The sequence below is a fragment of the Trachymyrmex septentrionalis genome, unplaced genomic scaffold, assembly GCF_001594115.1.
Source record: "Trachymyrmex septentrionalis isolate Tsep2-gDNA-1 unplaced genomic scaffold, Tsep1.0 scaffold109, whole genome shotgun sequence".
Classification (NCBI taxonomy): Eukaryota; Metazoa; Arthropoda; class Insecta; order Hymenoptera; family Formicidae; genus Trachymyrmex; species Trachymyrmex septentrionalis.
Genome location: NW_017304217.1, coordinates 207,438 through 223,754, shown reverse-complemented (window position 1 = coordinate 223,754; position 16,317 = coordinate 207,438). Strand labels below are relative to the sequence as shown.

The following is a 16,317-nucleotide window of genomic DNA, read 5'->3' as shown; positions in this document are numbered from 1 at the left end:
CGATATTCCAAGAGGAATATAAAAATCGGTTATTAGAAAACGCAAGACTTGTACATCGGACATTCATTTTGCAAGTGCGATAAGTAAAATTTCGAGGGTTTAAGGTCTTTCGTGAGTTTAAGGTTTCACTGTTGGAGCGACGCCAATTACCACGCAATTACGAATTACAGTACAATCAAAATTGAACTAGTTTTACGGACTGCAAAAAATTTTTTTTACAGAATTAAAATACGCATAAGTAAAAAGTCCGCGAGTGTATTAATTTCACAAGATCGCAAAAATGAAAGAATTTACTTTTACTGCTTTTGGTTCGTGTAACTGTCACCTGAAGTTAAAGTTTGCTTATGATATAAAAGTTTTATAGTTCATATCAGTAGTATAAGTAATTCAGCGGATCTCGGATTACTTGAATGAATAATATTGAGAACTAAGTTTGAGAACAGATTGAAAGTCTAGAAAAAAATAAAAATTTTAGGTTGAATGTAATTTACGTGTGCATATGCTTAGTAAATATTTAGAAAGAAATTTAATTGTGTCTTTAATAGAATGCTTGCTTGATCTTGCTAGAGATGATGCTGCAATATGCATAGAAAAAAAAATTATTCTTAATTTAAAATGATTATATTCTATACAACGCAATCATTGTTGCTTTAAGAATTTAATAATCTCGAATTTTAACAATATTATATTCTTATATTAATGTTATAATAATAGTTATCTGAAAAGCAACTATGATTATTTTGTTAACGGTATTTTCTTTCGACATTTAACATGTCATATCAAGAGGATGAAATTGTAATTTTTACTTTAACTTTATGTGTATTGTTAAATATACATTAAACTTTTTTTTAAGAATGTTTTCAGACATTGATGAAGTTATTTGAAATATATTACAGTGTCAGAACAAAATATTAATATCATTTAATCAATAATAATCAATGTCAGTTTGTTTGTTTCTTCTACATTCACGGATGAATTTCTGTTCCAATTGTAAGGCACGACCGGGACGACACTTTAAATGTCTGGATTTAGAGATTCGATAAAATGCTTGCTCGGAAATTGTCTTTATGTATGGAGAATCGGAATAATCGAGTAGATTACTTTCGTACGAGATCACGCAGCACCGTTCTCTTGCTGCTACTAATCGCGGTATAATACAGTAAGATTCGTGAACACGAACCATTTTCGAAATAAGACTAAGGAATTATTATTATAAAATTTTTTTAATCAAACAATTCAATAATATAAACAGCTTTTTCTAAGAGGAAGATATTGATGAAATAAAAATAATTTAAAATCAATTTAAAGATATTATAATTCTTGATTTGAAGTATTGTAATTTTCTATCCGATATTATTTCCTATGTGTGTGCGTGAAATCAAGAAATTATTATTGAATAATGAGAATATATTTTTCTTGGTATAAAACTAGATCAAATTTTTTTTATATGAGCTAATTATGTCGATTTAACGCTATATAATCTTATTTCGAGCTTTATATATAGAAAACGAAGATATTCTTAAAATGAGAATAGTTTTTCTGTATACTTAGAACAGTTGTACGCGTTTGAGTGAGACAGAATGGTACGAGTATAGTATATAACTGAGTTTGGAATGAAAAAGTCTGCATTATCGACATCGATCAAGTTTGGCCGTCGTTGCAGCATCCCCTCGCCTGTTTTAGCGGAATTTCAAGAAATCCGATTTATCATTGTTTCCATGAACGATCTAAGGTAGATATACCAGGCATTTTGGAAAGAGATTTTGTCTAATAAAAAATACTGATGTTGCATACGTCGCGTGGCCACGTTAAAAATACAAGAACTTGTGTTTTATTCAGTATCCGAGTGTATACTGTGTTTTTGAGGGGAGGCGACTCTTTTGATGGAATTGCGACGGTTCTTTCTCTCCCAGAGGCGCATGACTCTTCCATGATGAGGTCCTCGCGAGTTCCGCGAGTCCATTATAGGATGACACTGAAAAATTGATGCTGGTATTCTTGGGAGAAACTACCGGAGGGGCTCTCGATGATCTTTAATTAATTTTTCGAGTTATATCGTGACGAACAAAAGCTGGAACTCCTTCGGAAAAATCATGTACAAGTATTATAGTAGATTTTATTCTAAATATACTGTTACGAACTATGCTTATCTTCCTTGTTGCGAACCATTTTCATTACAATTTTGTAGAGAACGCCTCGTGTTCATGAGCGGAATACCATCGATCATGCTTTTAATACCGAATGCATTTATAACTTTACTTCTCCTAATCGTAACACGAGGTATAATCGTGCTCCGTTGATAAAAGTTTAAATAATCTGTAATAATAATGACTATATTCCACGCGATAATATAAATTATTAATTTGTAAAAATCTTGGAGGTGATAAATCAGCGGCGATGTGGTACTTTTAACAACGCTCTCCTATGCATTCTCTAATCGAGACTTTAATGTCTGTGTGTTCCAGGAGAAGAACTCTTTCTTGAATTACAATGTGTCCTGTATTTTAACGCTACCGCCTTACCAGAGACAAGGCTATGGACGGCTGCTCATTGACTTTAGTAAGTATATCAGGAGACACAACAGTGTCTCTCGACGCTCAGATCAATTGATACATCAATATAAACTGATATTGTAATTAATACAACAATACATTGTAAGGCTGATCCATCTATTCTAATATTGTTTTTGCTTATTGCGTGGAATTTAAGATATTAATTCGGGAAATAATTGGGATAGATAACAAATTCACAGAGCCTACTGAGATTTGAACCTTCGGACCTTTCATTTTTTATTTTAGCACTTAGTACGCTACATCACGAGTGTGTTCCAGTATTCTCATGATTATCCCGGTTATTTGTATATGCTGTGATATCCTACGGTTCTCTTTATTCCCCTATAACTTGGCCATTTCTGACATTACATTCACTTTCGAATGTGTTCACAATTATTTTAAGTATTGTCCTACATGATGCAATCTTTCTAACGATTCATTTAATTGGAGATGAAAGCCGGTTGTATCACGAAATATGTTATACACACATCTTGCGACGACGACGACGAAGAGCTGTGTTTCGAATTTTTCCTATGAATCAGTAGCTCCATTTGATTGAATCATCGCCGTTGTTGATAGATTACGTATATTCTAGCGAGCTGATATAGACTATGTCTATTCGCTGTGAATTTAAAGCGTCTCTTATCTGTTCTTCATCTTTTCATCTTTTTAGAATTCTATTATAATAAAATACGTTTTCACAAATCGCTCGAGCTATTTCAACAACGAACGAATTCCATAATCAAAATTGACGAATATCAAGTATTATCTATTTTGATCGTGCGATTCTTTTTCTCGCTGAAACGATCAACGAGCGCTTCGTGAAAATGTATTCTCCTGTGTCATCGTAAATTGCGATCGAAATTACCAACGAGCGCGCGAGCACGCTTGATGCTTAAATGCATCGCGGAATGCGCGATCGCGTCGCTTTCTTTCCCTGTCGTTCGCTTTACGTGCCAATTCCATGACGAGAACTCGATGCGCGGCGATTCCTCGTCGACGGTCGTCGTCGCCGCCGCGTCGCCGTCGACATGCACGCACGCACGCACGCACGCATGCACGCATGCACACGCGTGTGCGCGGCGCGAGGCGCATAGCTTTGATAATTAAACGCGGGGCTTTTTGCCGTGACGTCATTTTCATTGATGCCGAGCGAGTGTCGGTGGCGTCGGGAGCGGGCATCGCGGCGCTACTACACCGATAGTAGTATTAGGGGAAAGAGGGGTGTGTCGAGAGTTGGTTGGTTGGTTGGTCGAGGGTCGACGTACTGTGCTGCCGTGGTGTGTCGGTTGGTCGACGGGGGTGAGACGAGAGGAAGGAAGGGCTGGTTTCACAACCCCGCCGGCTTTTCCGCGAGCGAGACAGCATCCTCTCTCTCTCTCTCTCTCTCTCTCTCTCTCTCTCTCTCTCTCTCTCTCCCTCCTCCCCTTTCTGCCCCCGCCGCTCCCTTCCGCATCCAGTGTCGGTGCCATCGACTTCGCCACCGGCTGTATTTCGACTGTACAAGGACGGCGCTAGGAGCCCGCGTACCCCTACGCGAGATATCAAGTCGCTTTCAAATAGATCCGGTAATATTTTCTTACAGAAAACTCTACAGAGCAATGAGTTGCTTAAGCATTGAATTCCAATGAAAATCCAAAATCGCTTCAAGTAAAAGTATATTTAAATTCATTCGTATACAGGGTATTCCAGAATGACTGGCAAAATTTCGTGTGCTGATAGAGCAGACTAAACTAGTCGAAAAGTTCTTCATCATTTTGCAATTTTTCAAATAGTTGCCGAGATATTAAGTACTAAAAATCGCTGTGACAAAAATAATTGCCAATAAGAAAATGCAGTACTAAAAAGTTGATAAAAAATTTTTAAAAAATTCTTAAAGCTCCACGAGAAGAAAATAAACAATTTTTGTCATTTATTGTTTTCCTGTAAAAGTTGATGGTACTTGATAAAAAAATTATTGAAAACCAATATTCAGCGATATTTAGTAATTAATATCTTATTAACTATTGCGAAAATTCCAAAAGGCTATAGAACTTTTCGACTCACAATCAGTTTAGTCTGCTTTACTAGCACACAAAATATTTGGCGGTCATTTTGGAACACTCTGTATAAATGATTTTGTAAAAAAATTTTAGCATTTTTAAATTTATTTGGATATTTTTTCATTATTTTCATTTATTTTTTATCTCTCTATGGTATTGTTTCTCATAATATTTATTATTCCCTACATTTCATCGTTATTGCATGATTATTTTCAACATTCGTCAATCGGTTAATGACTTACAGTTTCGGTATTAATAATTCTCCATATTACGTATAAATATTATGTCTACACAATATTTTTATTAAAAATGTCACATTTTTTACACGTTTCCTAATTTCGTAAAGTCCATTGGTTGCATTCGATTTAGACGCTCACGCGCTAAAGCTTCATTCTTACATACGGAAGAAAGATGATAGAATGAAGTTTATAACTCGTGAGCGTTCAAATCGAACGCAACCGATGTCTGCGATCATGAGAGTAATAGCGATATACCGCTTCCGCGATATTACGGACACTGTCAGTGTTTCTGATAACGGGGCCGATGGTAGTGATGTGATGGTGATAGTGAACTGTGTAGCGTTAGGTCCACCATCGATCATCACTACTACTACTGCCGAGAGCGAACCGTGGGCTGTGTGTTTGTGTGTGCGTGGAAAGTGCGACGCCCGGCGTCTCGCCGCATCGATCGGCTCCCACCGCACCACTACCGACGTCGACGTCGCGTATACGCGTGCAGACACGCATACAAGTTTACGCGTACACCCGTACACTTCCTGTTTCACGCACGCTGCGCGTTCTCCTCTTCTGGGCAACCGCTCCTCCGCACACCTTGATCTCTATAGTACAGGCTCCCTGTACCTGCCCTATACCGCTACCATCACCTCCTCCGCCGCCGCTGCCACCACCGCCGCTGCCGCCGCCACCGCCACCACCACCACCACCACCACCACCACCACCACCACCACCACCACCACCACCACCACCACTACCACTACCGCACCCTTCGCCCTTCTCTTCTTGTCGTCGTCGATTCGTCTCCCCCGCTCAACGCAGGTGCCTGAAGGGCTCGGAATCGTATGACCTCTCGTGACCTCGCTCCACTATCCCTACGTAGGATTGGCAGGGTCACCGACGCCCTTTCCCCTACACCTAGGGACGAAGGGTATACGCCAGTCATACGGCAGTGGAGGGCAACGAAAGGGTGAGAAGGGAGGAAGGGAATTGGTGAGGGGTTACTGCAGCGGTAACACTGCTGCGACTGGGCAGGGTCGGCGTGGCGTGCGGTATCTCTCGCCTTCGTCAAAGAGGAAAAGGCGGATACGCACCACATCTCGTAGCGATATTATCCTCCCATTGACGCGATATTTCATTTTTGTCTCAAGGTTGTCCCGCAATGTCCCTCTCGAAGACTGTGATCGTTCTTTGGTCCAGAGAAAGAAATGACAATATAGAGAGGAGAGAAAGGATTGAACTGATTTAACAACCTAAGATGCGAAATGAACGTATCTTGTCTAATCAAAGTAATCACTTTTGCTTCTCATGTTAAAATTAAAAGCAGATTTGCAGCAGAACAGCTGAACAGAAATATCTAAAAGAGAGAAATTACTAGATTTATCGAGTAACTTATAAATAAATAAGAGAAGAGGCACGAAGGAGATCCTTTTTATCCTCCATTATAACTTAAGATGAACAAAGAGCATCTTTTTAATCGAAACTTAATATTGATATCGCAACATCTGTTTGGATACTTGAAAGATACGGTTAAGCTGTAAAATTCCAAACTATAATTCCGAGCTGATCGATATTTATCAAGATACTTTTTTTTCAATTCCATCAACATAATTGCTTTATCCATCTTCGAGTAAAGATGCATCAGTAATTGCGAATCGTTCCTAAATTAAGTTGAAATCCCATTATCGTTTTGCGAAACATCGTGATTCGTGCTCCATCGTTATCCCACTGAATGGCACGAAAGATAAATATTACTGATGAATCGTAAATCTCCTCGTCAGTGATGCTTCGATCGATGGGGCCAACGAACTCCTCTCAACAGCACCCAATTTCATCGTTCGCGTTTTTTTCACGATTCGCATCCTCGTTCGCTCTGCGCCCTTCGTTGTGCCGACCCTGCCCGCGACTGGGACGTTCCTCCCTCTCTTCCTCTCGTTCCCTTCTTCCCTCTCTCGTCACACCAATCCATCTTCCTTTCTCCCACCGCCCGGCGGTCACTGTTTTCCTCTTTCTCGAATTTCCATCCTCAAATTTCCTCCCCTCTTCCGATTCTCCATTCTCTCCCTCTCCCCCTCCCCCTACCCCTCCCCGTCCCTCTCGCGTTCTATCCTTTTCCTACACGCCGATCCCGAAAGTCTGCAAACCGAACGAACGCGTAATGAATGCGTTTCCACCCTTCCAAAGTAATCAGCAGCGAAGTGGAGAGGGTGGGTGCGGAAGAAGAGCGGGGTGAGGTGCCGCAGAGTGCTGAAGGCGGACAGAGGGGGTGGATAGAAGTGTCCTCTCTGCTGCCGGAGATACACGGTCTGCGAAGGTGGAGGAGATGGAACGGTGTGGTCATTGAACCCATCGCCGGCCGGGAACACCCTGGAACGGGCACGGAAATGTGAACGCAGAATCGGCATGTCCTGGTCCCGAGTACACCGCGGGGACACGTCTCTCCCGTCTCTTGTCCGTCCTTGTCTGCCGGATAAAGAGGTCTAAAGAGCGTCTCCACGAGCAAACGCGAGAAGAAGCGCAGAGTGAATCTGTCCGCGCCGATCTCTGCAAACTCGCGCTATAGATGCATATCGGATACCGGCGACCTTGAAACAGTCTACGACTAAATCAAGAAGAATTTTAAAATTCGCGTCGAAAAGACGTTCACAGTGCACTTTTCCGAGATTTCTGTACAATTCAAAATCAAGAAAACTAACAAGGGAACCACGCAAATTCAGATTTTAATGAAACTTTGTATAGATTACGTAAATTAATGACTATTTATTAAAGAATAATCGGTAACGGAAAAACCGTTTTATATAAAAAATTGACTCCTTACAAGCGAACCAGTTTTTTAGGCTTTTTTCGTTATTTACCTCTGAAACTGCTCAAAATATCAAAAAAATGTTATATACAAGTTTTATAATAAAATTGTTTTTATTCATTCACATTGAAAATATTTTTTCGAAAGTGATTTTAAAAATATGCGTTTTGAAAATAATTATAAAATTGTAATTATACTATATATTATTAAGATTAGAGTTCGTCCCTTTATGCGATTTCCTTGTAAAGGACAGGTTTTTTCTCGCTATATATCAGTCATTGATAAGTTATCAATGATAACTTTTTCAAAAAGGCCGTCAATGCCAACAACACTTAAGATTGTATCTCGCGGATTATTTTGCAAGATGCAAGTAAACTTTCGTACCTCATCGTACCTGGAAATACGTCTGCGGCTAAGCGTCCGGTGATTTCGGATTAAGAGACTCGGAACAATGAATCATAGATGTGTCCCTCGCGGCCACAAGTAATCTCTTAACACTTAATTATCTCTCTGCTTTGATCTATCATAACGTACGAAAACGGTACATTTGGAACTTTAAATAAACATCTTCCGGAGGCGGCAAAATTTATTCGGCAGCACGGGAGAGATTACTTTGCTAATGAGAGAGCTTTGAACCTGCTGACGGTGTGGGAGGTAATTTCGGGAATGTGAGGATGACACTAACGTGGACGACATGACACACACTGGATACTACCACGAATCTATCGTCCACGTCCTAATGTCGCATATGCGTATATAGTGAGATCGGTTATACATAATGCAAGATGCAGCTATCAACTTGCGAAATCCATGCTAAACGTAAACGAACGAGCGAGTGCGCGAGTCCATTAAATCCCGTCCCTCTCGAGATTGACTTTTACATATCCCAGCCTTAAATTCCGCGGATCAGTCTCGTCTCCTCTTGATAGTAGCTTCTCACCGCGTTCTCGGTGACTCATGTCACTCCGGCAAGAATCTTTGTGGAAGATAATTTTCAGATTTACGTCGCGGACGTAAAATGACGAGGATTATATCAAATGGAATTTCTACCCCGCTATAAATTCTACTCTCTGATTTCATTCCCCCGAGGAAATCCGAATCGTCGTTTAAAAGAAACGTTTAACTGAAACAAAGTCCAATTGTCAGTTGATTTTCGACCTTGTGCTTCGAAACGACCAAAGAAGAGGAGTCCAATCAACCAATTCTCCCTAAGTGAGATCCATACTTTGATCGATAAGTTCATCTTCCTATAAATTTCACCTGCACCTGTTTCTGATAAGAGCGTCGATGATTAGCGTTTAAATGCACGCGTTATCAATCTTCGACTCTGGGTTGCGGTAGATCTGGATCTGACATTTAAGTCGCTCCCTGAAAAACAGGTTTTTAACTGGTCTCTTGGATAATTCCATTGACGTGGACGGACAGACGGATGGCGCGCAACAGACCATTTCGCCGATTCACTAGCAAGAAGCAGGCAGGCACGAAGCGCCTCGAGGTGCCTTCTCTTTTTCTCTGTCTCTCTCTCTCTCTCTCTCTCTCTCTCTCTCTCTCTCTCTCTCTCTCTCCCTCTCCTCTCCTCTCCTCTCCTCTCCTCTTTCCCTCTCTCCCGGCTGTCTATACATTTTTCTTTGATGCCTCGTCGCAGAATACTTGGGACAAACGAGGCGGAACGGACGTTCAACCAGGAGTAGACGGGGCACTGCCGGCCAGGGCCGCATCTATTTCTGTCAGGCCCACTGCCACTTGTCCGTTCAATTTAAATGTATAATAGGATCTCGTTGTCCAATTATGCTTTAGAAATTTCACTTACGAAGTGCTTACTAATCCGGCTGCGAAAACTATTGTTGCACCTCGAAAAAAATATTACCGCAATATTGTTTTATTGTACCTACCAATTGAAGTATAAATTGTGTTGAAATATCTGGAATATTACAATTTTCTTAAAGTGAAGCTATTGAATATTTTAATTTTATTATTACATCTCATTTTTTTTTCTCAAAAAGATTATTAATTGATGAACGAATTTTATTGATACGTACGGTAAGTCGGCGCTGTACTAAATAAATAAATTTTCTTTTTCAATAAATTTTTTCCAATGTTTTAAAGATACTCCTATTATTTATAACGTTATAAATATATTAGTTATAATTATATTAGTTAGTTATAATTATATTATTAATAAAGATACTCTCATTAATATATTATTAAATTGCTTGCCAATATAAATGATGATCAGGACCCTATATATCCCTACTTAGCTTTACGATTTTTTCTAATTTTTTGCTAAGTCCAAAATAAAAAATTATGGTTATATTCAAAAGAGGAAACATTTTTGAAACATAGAGTTAATAAGATATATGAGACATTTCCAAATATTTACATAAGTGCAGTAAAGATTTTTAAAAAAGTAGTATTTCGCATATACTGGGTACATATGTACTTAATATGATTTAAGTCCCTCTTTTTTGTAAAATTTATAAAAATGGAAAATAAAATGATCTGATGTTACCTTTGTAAGAAAATAAGTTTATTAATATATTGACACATAAGAATGCACAAGGTACTATTTTCTAAACAATGAACTTATCTACTTATTTCCGTGATGTTTAGCGAGTGAATTAGAATCCACGATCTGGAATAACAAAAGTATCAAAGAAACATTACAATCGATGTGTACATTTAGTAGATCCTATTCTTGTTGGCCATATTGGTTCTACTTTACAAAGAGGTTTTTTTCTCTTTAGTTATGAACAAAACTTTGTGACGAAAATATAAACTAAATACAGTAGGAGAGTGTTGTAAAGTATAAGCACACACACACAGAGTTATAATAAAATGAACTATGGAAATTAAGAATCACTTCGTGGTGGATGTAGAAAATAATAATTTGCCTATGATATGTTACGTCACCATTGCCATTTTGCATTTTGCTTTATTAATAATAACAGAATGATCAAACTGAGCAATAAACTGATGCAATCGAGATGGATGATTTGCACAACTTATTAGTACTATCTGTTAAATTCCCAGTGTAATTATCTACAAACAACAAACAAGTTTCAAGTACACTTTATTATGTACTCCAACTTCAGTTTGGGACTATGTTTCAAAATCAACAAATAATCGGCATACTTAAACTGGAAATTGTAAAATTTATGTAAAAAATATTATTACGCAAGACGCGTTTTAACCGAACATAATCTTCATTTACATGTATATTTGTATTAAATAAATTTAATTTGATAAATAGCATTAATATTTGAATAAATTGAACCTGTTTGCAATTCGCTGCGCAGGTTACTTGCTAACGAGAGTCGAGAAGAAAATCGGTTCACCGGAGAAGCCGCTTTCGGATCTCGGCCTGATCTCGTATCGGAGCTACTGGAAAGACGTTCTACTGCAGTATCTCTGCAATTTCGGCGGCAAGGAGATCTCCGTAAAAGGTAGGTCAGCGCGAAGTCTGTCGTCACCACCAGCCATCAGTCCGTTTTGACTTCCGATATTACGGAGCGGCATTTAAATATTTATACGCGGATTGAAAGTGCGTTAATGCGACCTGCGAGAAGTCTCGCTTTGAACTGCTAATTCAACGCCTGATTTCAAAAGCGTAATTTTCCCGTAGAGAGAAAATTTACATTCGTCGCGACTCCAGCAAAAATCTTCAGCAACTTCTTGAAAATTTTGCAATCTGGCGAGAGGAGACTTTGCCAACTCTCCTTACTTTCCGCTATTTAATCAAAAGTTATTCTATTTCAATGTTTTGTAATAATTCAGTTTCGATGGGTATTATTGAATCTATATATTTTAGATTTAGTGCCTTGAGACAAGAGAGAATTGTCAGCAGAGGATTTATGCCGCATTGTTATTGATCCGATGGTCAAGTTTTCCCAACGTAACTGGTTTTAGCGGTTGAATAATTGTATCCATGAAGGGCAGGATAAACTGCCCAGTCGCTGAAAACCACAGCAGATTATTTGTGATTCATCATTTCCGCATTTTTGCTCCTCCTATCATCGAGCTCTTTATTAAAGTTTATTATTATTTCTTTTAGCGTTAAATTAATTCAGTATCTATAATTAACCGGGTTGATGAAAAATGAATGTAAATATATTATATTTTTATTATTATTATTAATTTTAATTTTTGAGATACTTAGTTTAACATTGTTTATTTATTTTAATTCTTGCTTCACAGTTTTGGACAGCTTCTAGTTTAGAATATAAGTTTAGAATGTAAAGAATATATTTCTTACCGTCACAGACTTGTGGAAAACTCGAAGATCAGGTCTGCGTAATTAATTAAAGAGATTAATAAAAGAAGAATTTTTTTTTTTCGAAACGCGTGTGCTAAAATTTTTTTTGTGTTGATAATATTCTTCATACATAAAATATTTTTATACATAAATATAAATAGTAATAAATTCACGATGTTTTATTCATCGTGTTTCTTTTTACTAGTCAATTTTATTACTCTTGCTGTATGGCGTCGAGAGGAACAAGTTTCTTCTATAAGATTGGATTATTATATGTCCCTTCGAGACTTCCATCAACAACAGTTTCCACTTTCAACGGGGAAAGGGGAGAGAGAGTCAGTGAAGATCATTGTTGAACGCGCGAGAAAGAGACACAGAAACAAACACACATACTCGGTAATTTTTTTTTTCAGATATTAGCAAGGAAATGGCCATCGACTCGTATGATATTGTCAGCACTTTACAGGCCCTCGGTATGATGAAATATTGGAAGGGCAAGCATATCATTCTGAAGAAACAGGTAAGCACTCCTTTGTGTTGTAATCCACCATCTTAACTAAAAAGTGTTAGATGTCTTATTTATTATTATATAATGTTCTAGCTCAAAAATAAATTTATGATCGTTTGTTATGAATTATCCTTTATTTTAAAAACTTTTTAAACATATATACAATGCTGATAGTCAATAGGAAACAATACGGGTAAAAGAAGTTTAGGTAGATGAAAAGAATATACATAAGTGCCTAATATTTTTGGTCAAAGCCTGTATACATATACATAAACCTGTAGGGTCACTATAGATAAAAAAATGTGATAAAAAAATACAAAGTTGAACTTAAATATTCCGTAACTTTGTAATTAATTTGATAAAATTTTTGGAAAATGTTATATAAATCTTAATATTTTACATATATAATATTAATTAGATAATATAATCAATTTTAATTGAATATGAAAAATATTATTAATGTGCTTTGTCATAATTACCCAATAATATGGGATCATTTGTGACAGTGTTTGAGGAGAAATTGTAATAGAATGTAAAGACATGTTACAAATAATTGTCATCAGTGTTCTATTAAAGAATGATAGAATAAATATTTCAAAAAATGTTCAAAAATATTAATTTTCTTTAAAATAATGTTATTTATTCCTCGAATACTGTTACATGAGAAATGAATTCTATATCTTCAAACTGCTATATCTCAAAAATAAAAAATCATATCGAATTGAACCAAAATACATTTTAAAGTTAAAAATTGATATACAGCATTAATTAAGGAAATTAAGGAAAAAAGGCTAGCTGCCGGTGCTATAACATTTAAAAACCTCAAAATCATCATTTTTTGTTTGACATCTGTTTGATTATTTTTCACAAAGTTATAACGTAATGGCCAATTTTTGCCAACAGATTTGTGTTCACAGCACGCAAAAAATATTGGAAATGATTATTTACATTTGTGTTGCGAGATTGTGCTCCATAGTATATAATTATTGGATTCAATAAAGGTTTATAACAGCCTGTAAATTTTAGACAATGATAAAACAAAGTATGTACCCGGCTGAAAAATGTAAAAATTATTTAAATAATGTTAAAATTTAGATTTTTTTATATATATCTGGATTATTATTATTATTGTTTAGAAAGTTTTATTAGAAAATAAGTTTCCTTTTCAATGTCACATTTACCGTAACATAGTAAATTTATTTGAGGGTGTTTGTAATTCATATTTAAAATTCAAGAAAGAAATATTGATACGATTTTTGTTACAGATTGTTATTAATTAAACATTTTTTAATTTCTAAATATACAAGAAACTTAATTAGCAATGAAATTCTTGTTAAAAAATGAACTTTAAATATAAGCATACAAACTTCCATAAACAAAATTTTTGTTGACAACGTCGTCATATATATGTACAATAGTTTTTACAAATTTATGAAAATTTCTTTTTTGTTTTAAGAAACATAATTACTTTTTATGTGACTATTAAAACTGCATATTAGTGACGATCTCATCGACGGCATATATTGACAAGATTATGACCCTGAATGGCCTTCAGAAAATTTTAGCGGTCGTCTCGTTGTTCGAAAAGTTATTAATTAATAAAAGAAATTGACAATATAAAAATATGTTTAACTCGCTTACTACATTTTGCGTGGAAAGTTGGAGATCTATGCGGAACTTGGCTTTGCGTGAAAAATATATACTATATGTGAATGCGATGGGTTTGATTCTCCCTGTAGAGAGGATTCCATTATCGAAAAATGAGTGCTTTGAGTTGAATCTCGCTTTGTGTGGAAAAAAAATTATAAATTCGTACGAAGTGAGGTTTCAGTTGAGCTTATGTATTTAGTTTTTTGGCAGTGATGACCACTACAGAGAGAAAATGGGCGGAACCCTCTGCGTTCACGCATATACTTGCAACGAACATTTGACATGGGTTTATAACTTTCTACGCGAAAATGTATATTGCATTACTGTTTCAAAATACAGTATATATCAGAGAGAATAATTAATTTTGATTTTTAATAACATTTCAATGAACAACAATAATCGACAGCTACAATTTGTAAATCATTCAAGGTCATGAGCTTGATATGTCAAGGCCGTAAAAATTGGTGTGAGGTCACTAATATGCTGTTCTATCGATATTTCTGATTTACGATAAATTATTTTTTTTGTTTAAATCAATTATTTCTATAAATTATATTTTTTTAGCTGCTAATTTTCTAGTTTGCTGTTACAGACCACCGGACTAATTACTAGTATAAAAGCATCGTGTAAATCAGGTGTAAATAATCAATCTCACAGGAATATATTTTAATACGTTTCTCTTATTTCAAATCAAACTGAGAAGGTATAGATAAGGACGAGGAATAATGACCCATTGTTTTGATACAACAAAACACCTCTCACTATACAAACATGATAAATATCGGAAATATGAAATGTATATTTATTAACGTGACGAACGATTATAATGCAACAAGGACGATCCGATTTCGTGCGATCATTCGTCATTGGTCCCGGGGAACGATATCTCTGATATACAAGCAGACAGTATAAGCTGCGAGGCTAATTATCATTCAATTAATTCGATCGTACTTATTGCTCGGCGCTTCGTCATTATACATTTCCTCAGTTCCCTCTGATTCTTGTCAATGCAATTAAAAACGTTTACGAGTTGTCGCGTCGCCCGGAACAGAGACGCACGGATAAAAAAGAAAGGGACCGTTGAAATAATTTCAGGACGTGATCGATGACTACAAGGAGAGGGTGAAGAGACGGGGCCCCGTCTACAAAGAGATCGATCCGGAGTGTCTGAAATGGAACCCCTTCCAGCCACCCAAGACGCCCTCCGCCTCGAACTAAGGTCTTGCCAGGAGCTTGGAAGTACGCCACCTTCTCCTCTCGTCTGTCTTCTCTCTTCACGGTGCGACGGTCGATTCTCGCATTCCTTCTCGTCGTCGTCATCATCGTCGTCATCGTCGTCTTTATCTACATTTCCGACCTTCTCATCGGCTCACGCAGCGCGTGGAAGCCATAAGCCGCCACCGACGAGATTTCACGCCCGTAACGTAATGACGAGAGAGAGAGAGAGAGAGCCGTGAAAATCCTTCTAGGAATTCCTCCGGCGTCCTGAAGCACGCGGGAGACGACGGTGAGTATCTCATTCTATTGGCAATATCGTTAAGGCTCACCGCGGGAACGGCGTTCTCCCTCCGTATTTAAGATGCATCGCGGAGGTCGACAGGGTCCGACAATAATTGCGACTGGAAAGTCTCGCATGCGCTTTGAGCGTCGCAGAAACGTCTCTCTGGCACCGACGAAAGCAGACAGGTGCGAGCCGATAATGCACGGTGACGGAGATATCGAAGACTATTGCATATTCCTGCGCTGTCGCCTCACATATTTGCCCGTATATCTTATTTTTAAATCGTGTCTTTCGGTATTTTCTTTACCTTTTCCGTGTATTATATCGGGGAGAAAAAAGATAGTGTAATTTTTGATTTAGAGAGAGAGAGAATCATGTTAAAAGATCCGTTTGTACGAGATCCGTTTTACAATCAGGATCGATAAATGATGTATAATAAGAAATCGAATGAAGAAGTTCGCTTCTATGTAAATTTGAATATTTAAATAGACTCCGGCGCATTTCAAGCTGCCACCAATACAATATTTATTTTGATAAGTAAACGCGGAAATACATTATAGCCCTTCGCGCTGGTGTAATGACGAGAAACGTGAGTTGTGTGAAGATTGAATTTCGCATAAAAGACATTTGTGTATACGAGATATTAAACTTGGCGACGATAAGCCGGCTGCGCCGGTGCTGCGTCGGGTTCGTTGGTGCAACGACCTTGGCATCTCTCATTGGTGCAACCTCGTTGGTGCAGTAAGTTGCATAACGGCAGAGCCCCGTTAACGCGC

General features: G+C 37.4%; 1 protein-coding gene across 3 annotated transcripts in view; it reads left to right on the top strand.

Moving 5' to 3' along the window:
* Positions 1 to 15,800, top strand: part of LOC108748836 (histone acetyltransferase KAT7) — a 47,923-nt gene extending 32,123 nt beyond the window's left edge. For 2 of the 3 annotated variants that reach the window (XM_018487215.1, XM_018487211.1), the window contains exons 10-13: positions 2,466 to 2,559; positions 10,927 to 11,073; positions 12,296 to 12,402; positions 15,136 to 15,800. In XM_018487215.1, the coding sequence (XP_018342717.1) occupies positions 2,466 to 2,559; positions 10,927 to 11,073; positions 12,296 to 12,402; positions 15,136 to 15,258 (471 nt within the window). In that variant the 3' untranslated portion in view covers positions 15,259 to 15,800. Of the gene's footprint in view, positions 1 to 2,465; positions 2,560 to 10,926; positions 11,074 to 11,438; positions 11,594 to 12,295; positions 12,403 to 15,135 lie in introns of those variants that run through there. The other variant, XM_018487220.1, reaches the window with a different exon arrangement.
* Positions 15,801 to 16,317: the final 517 nt, after the last annotated feature.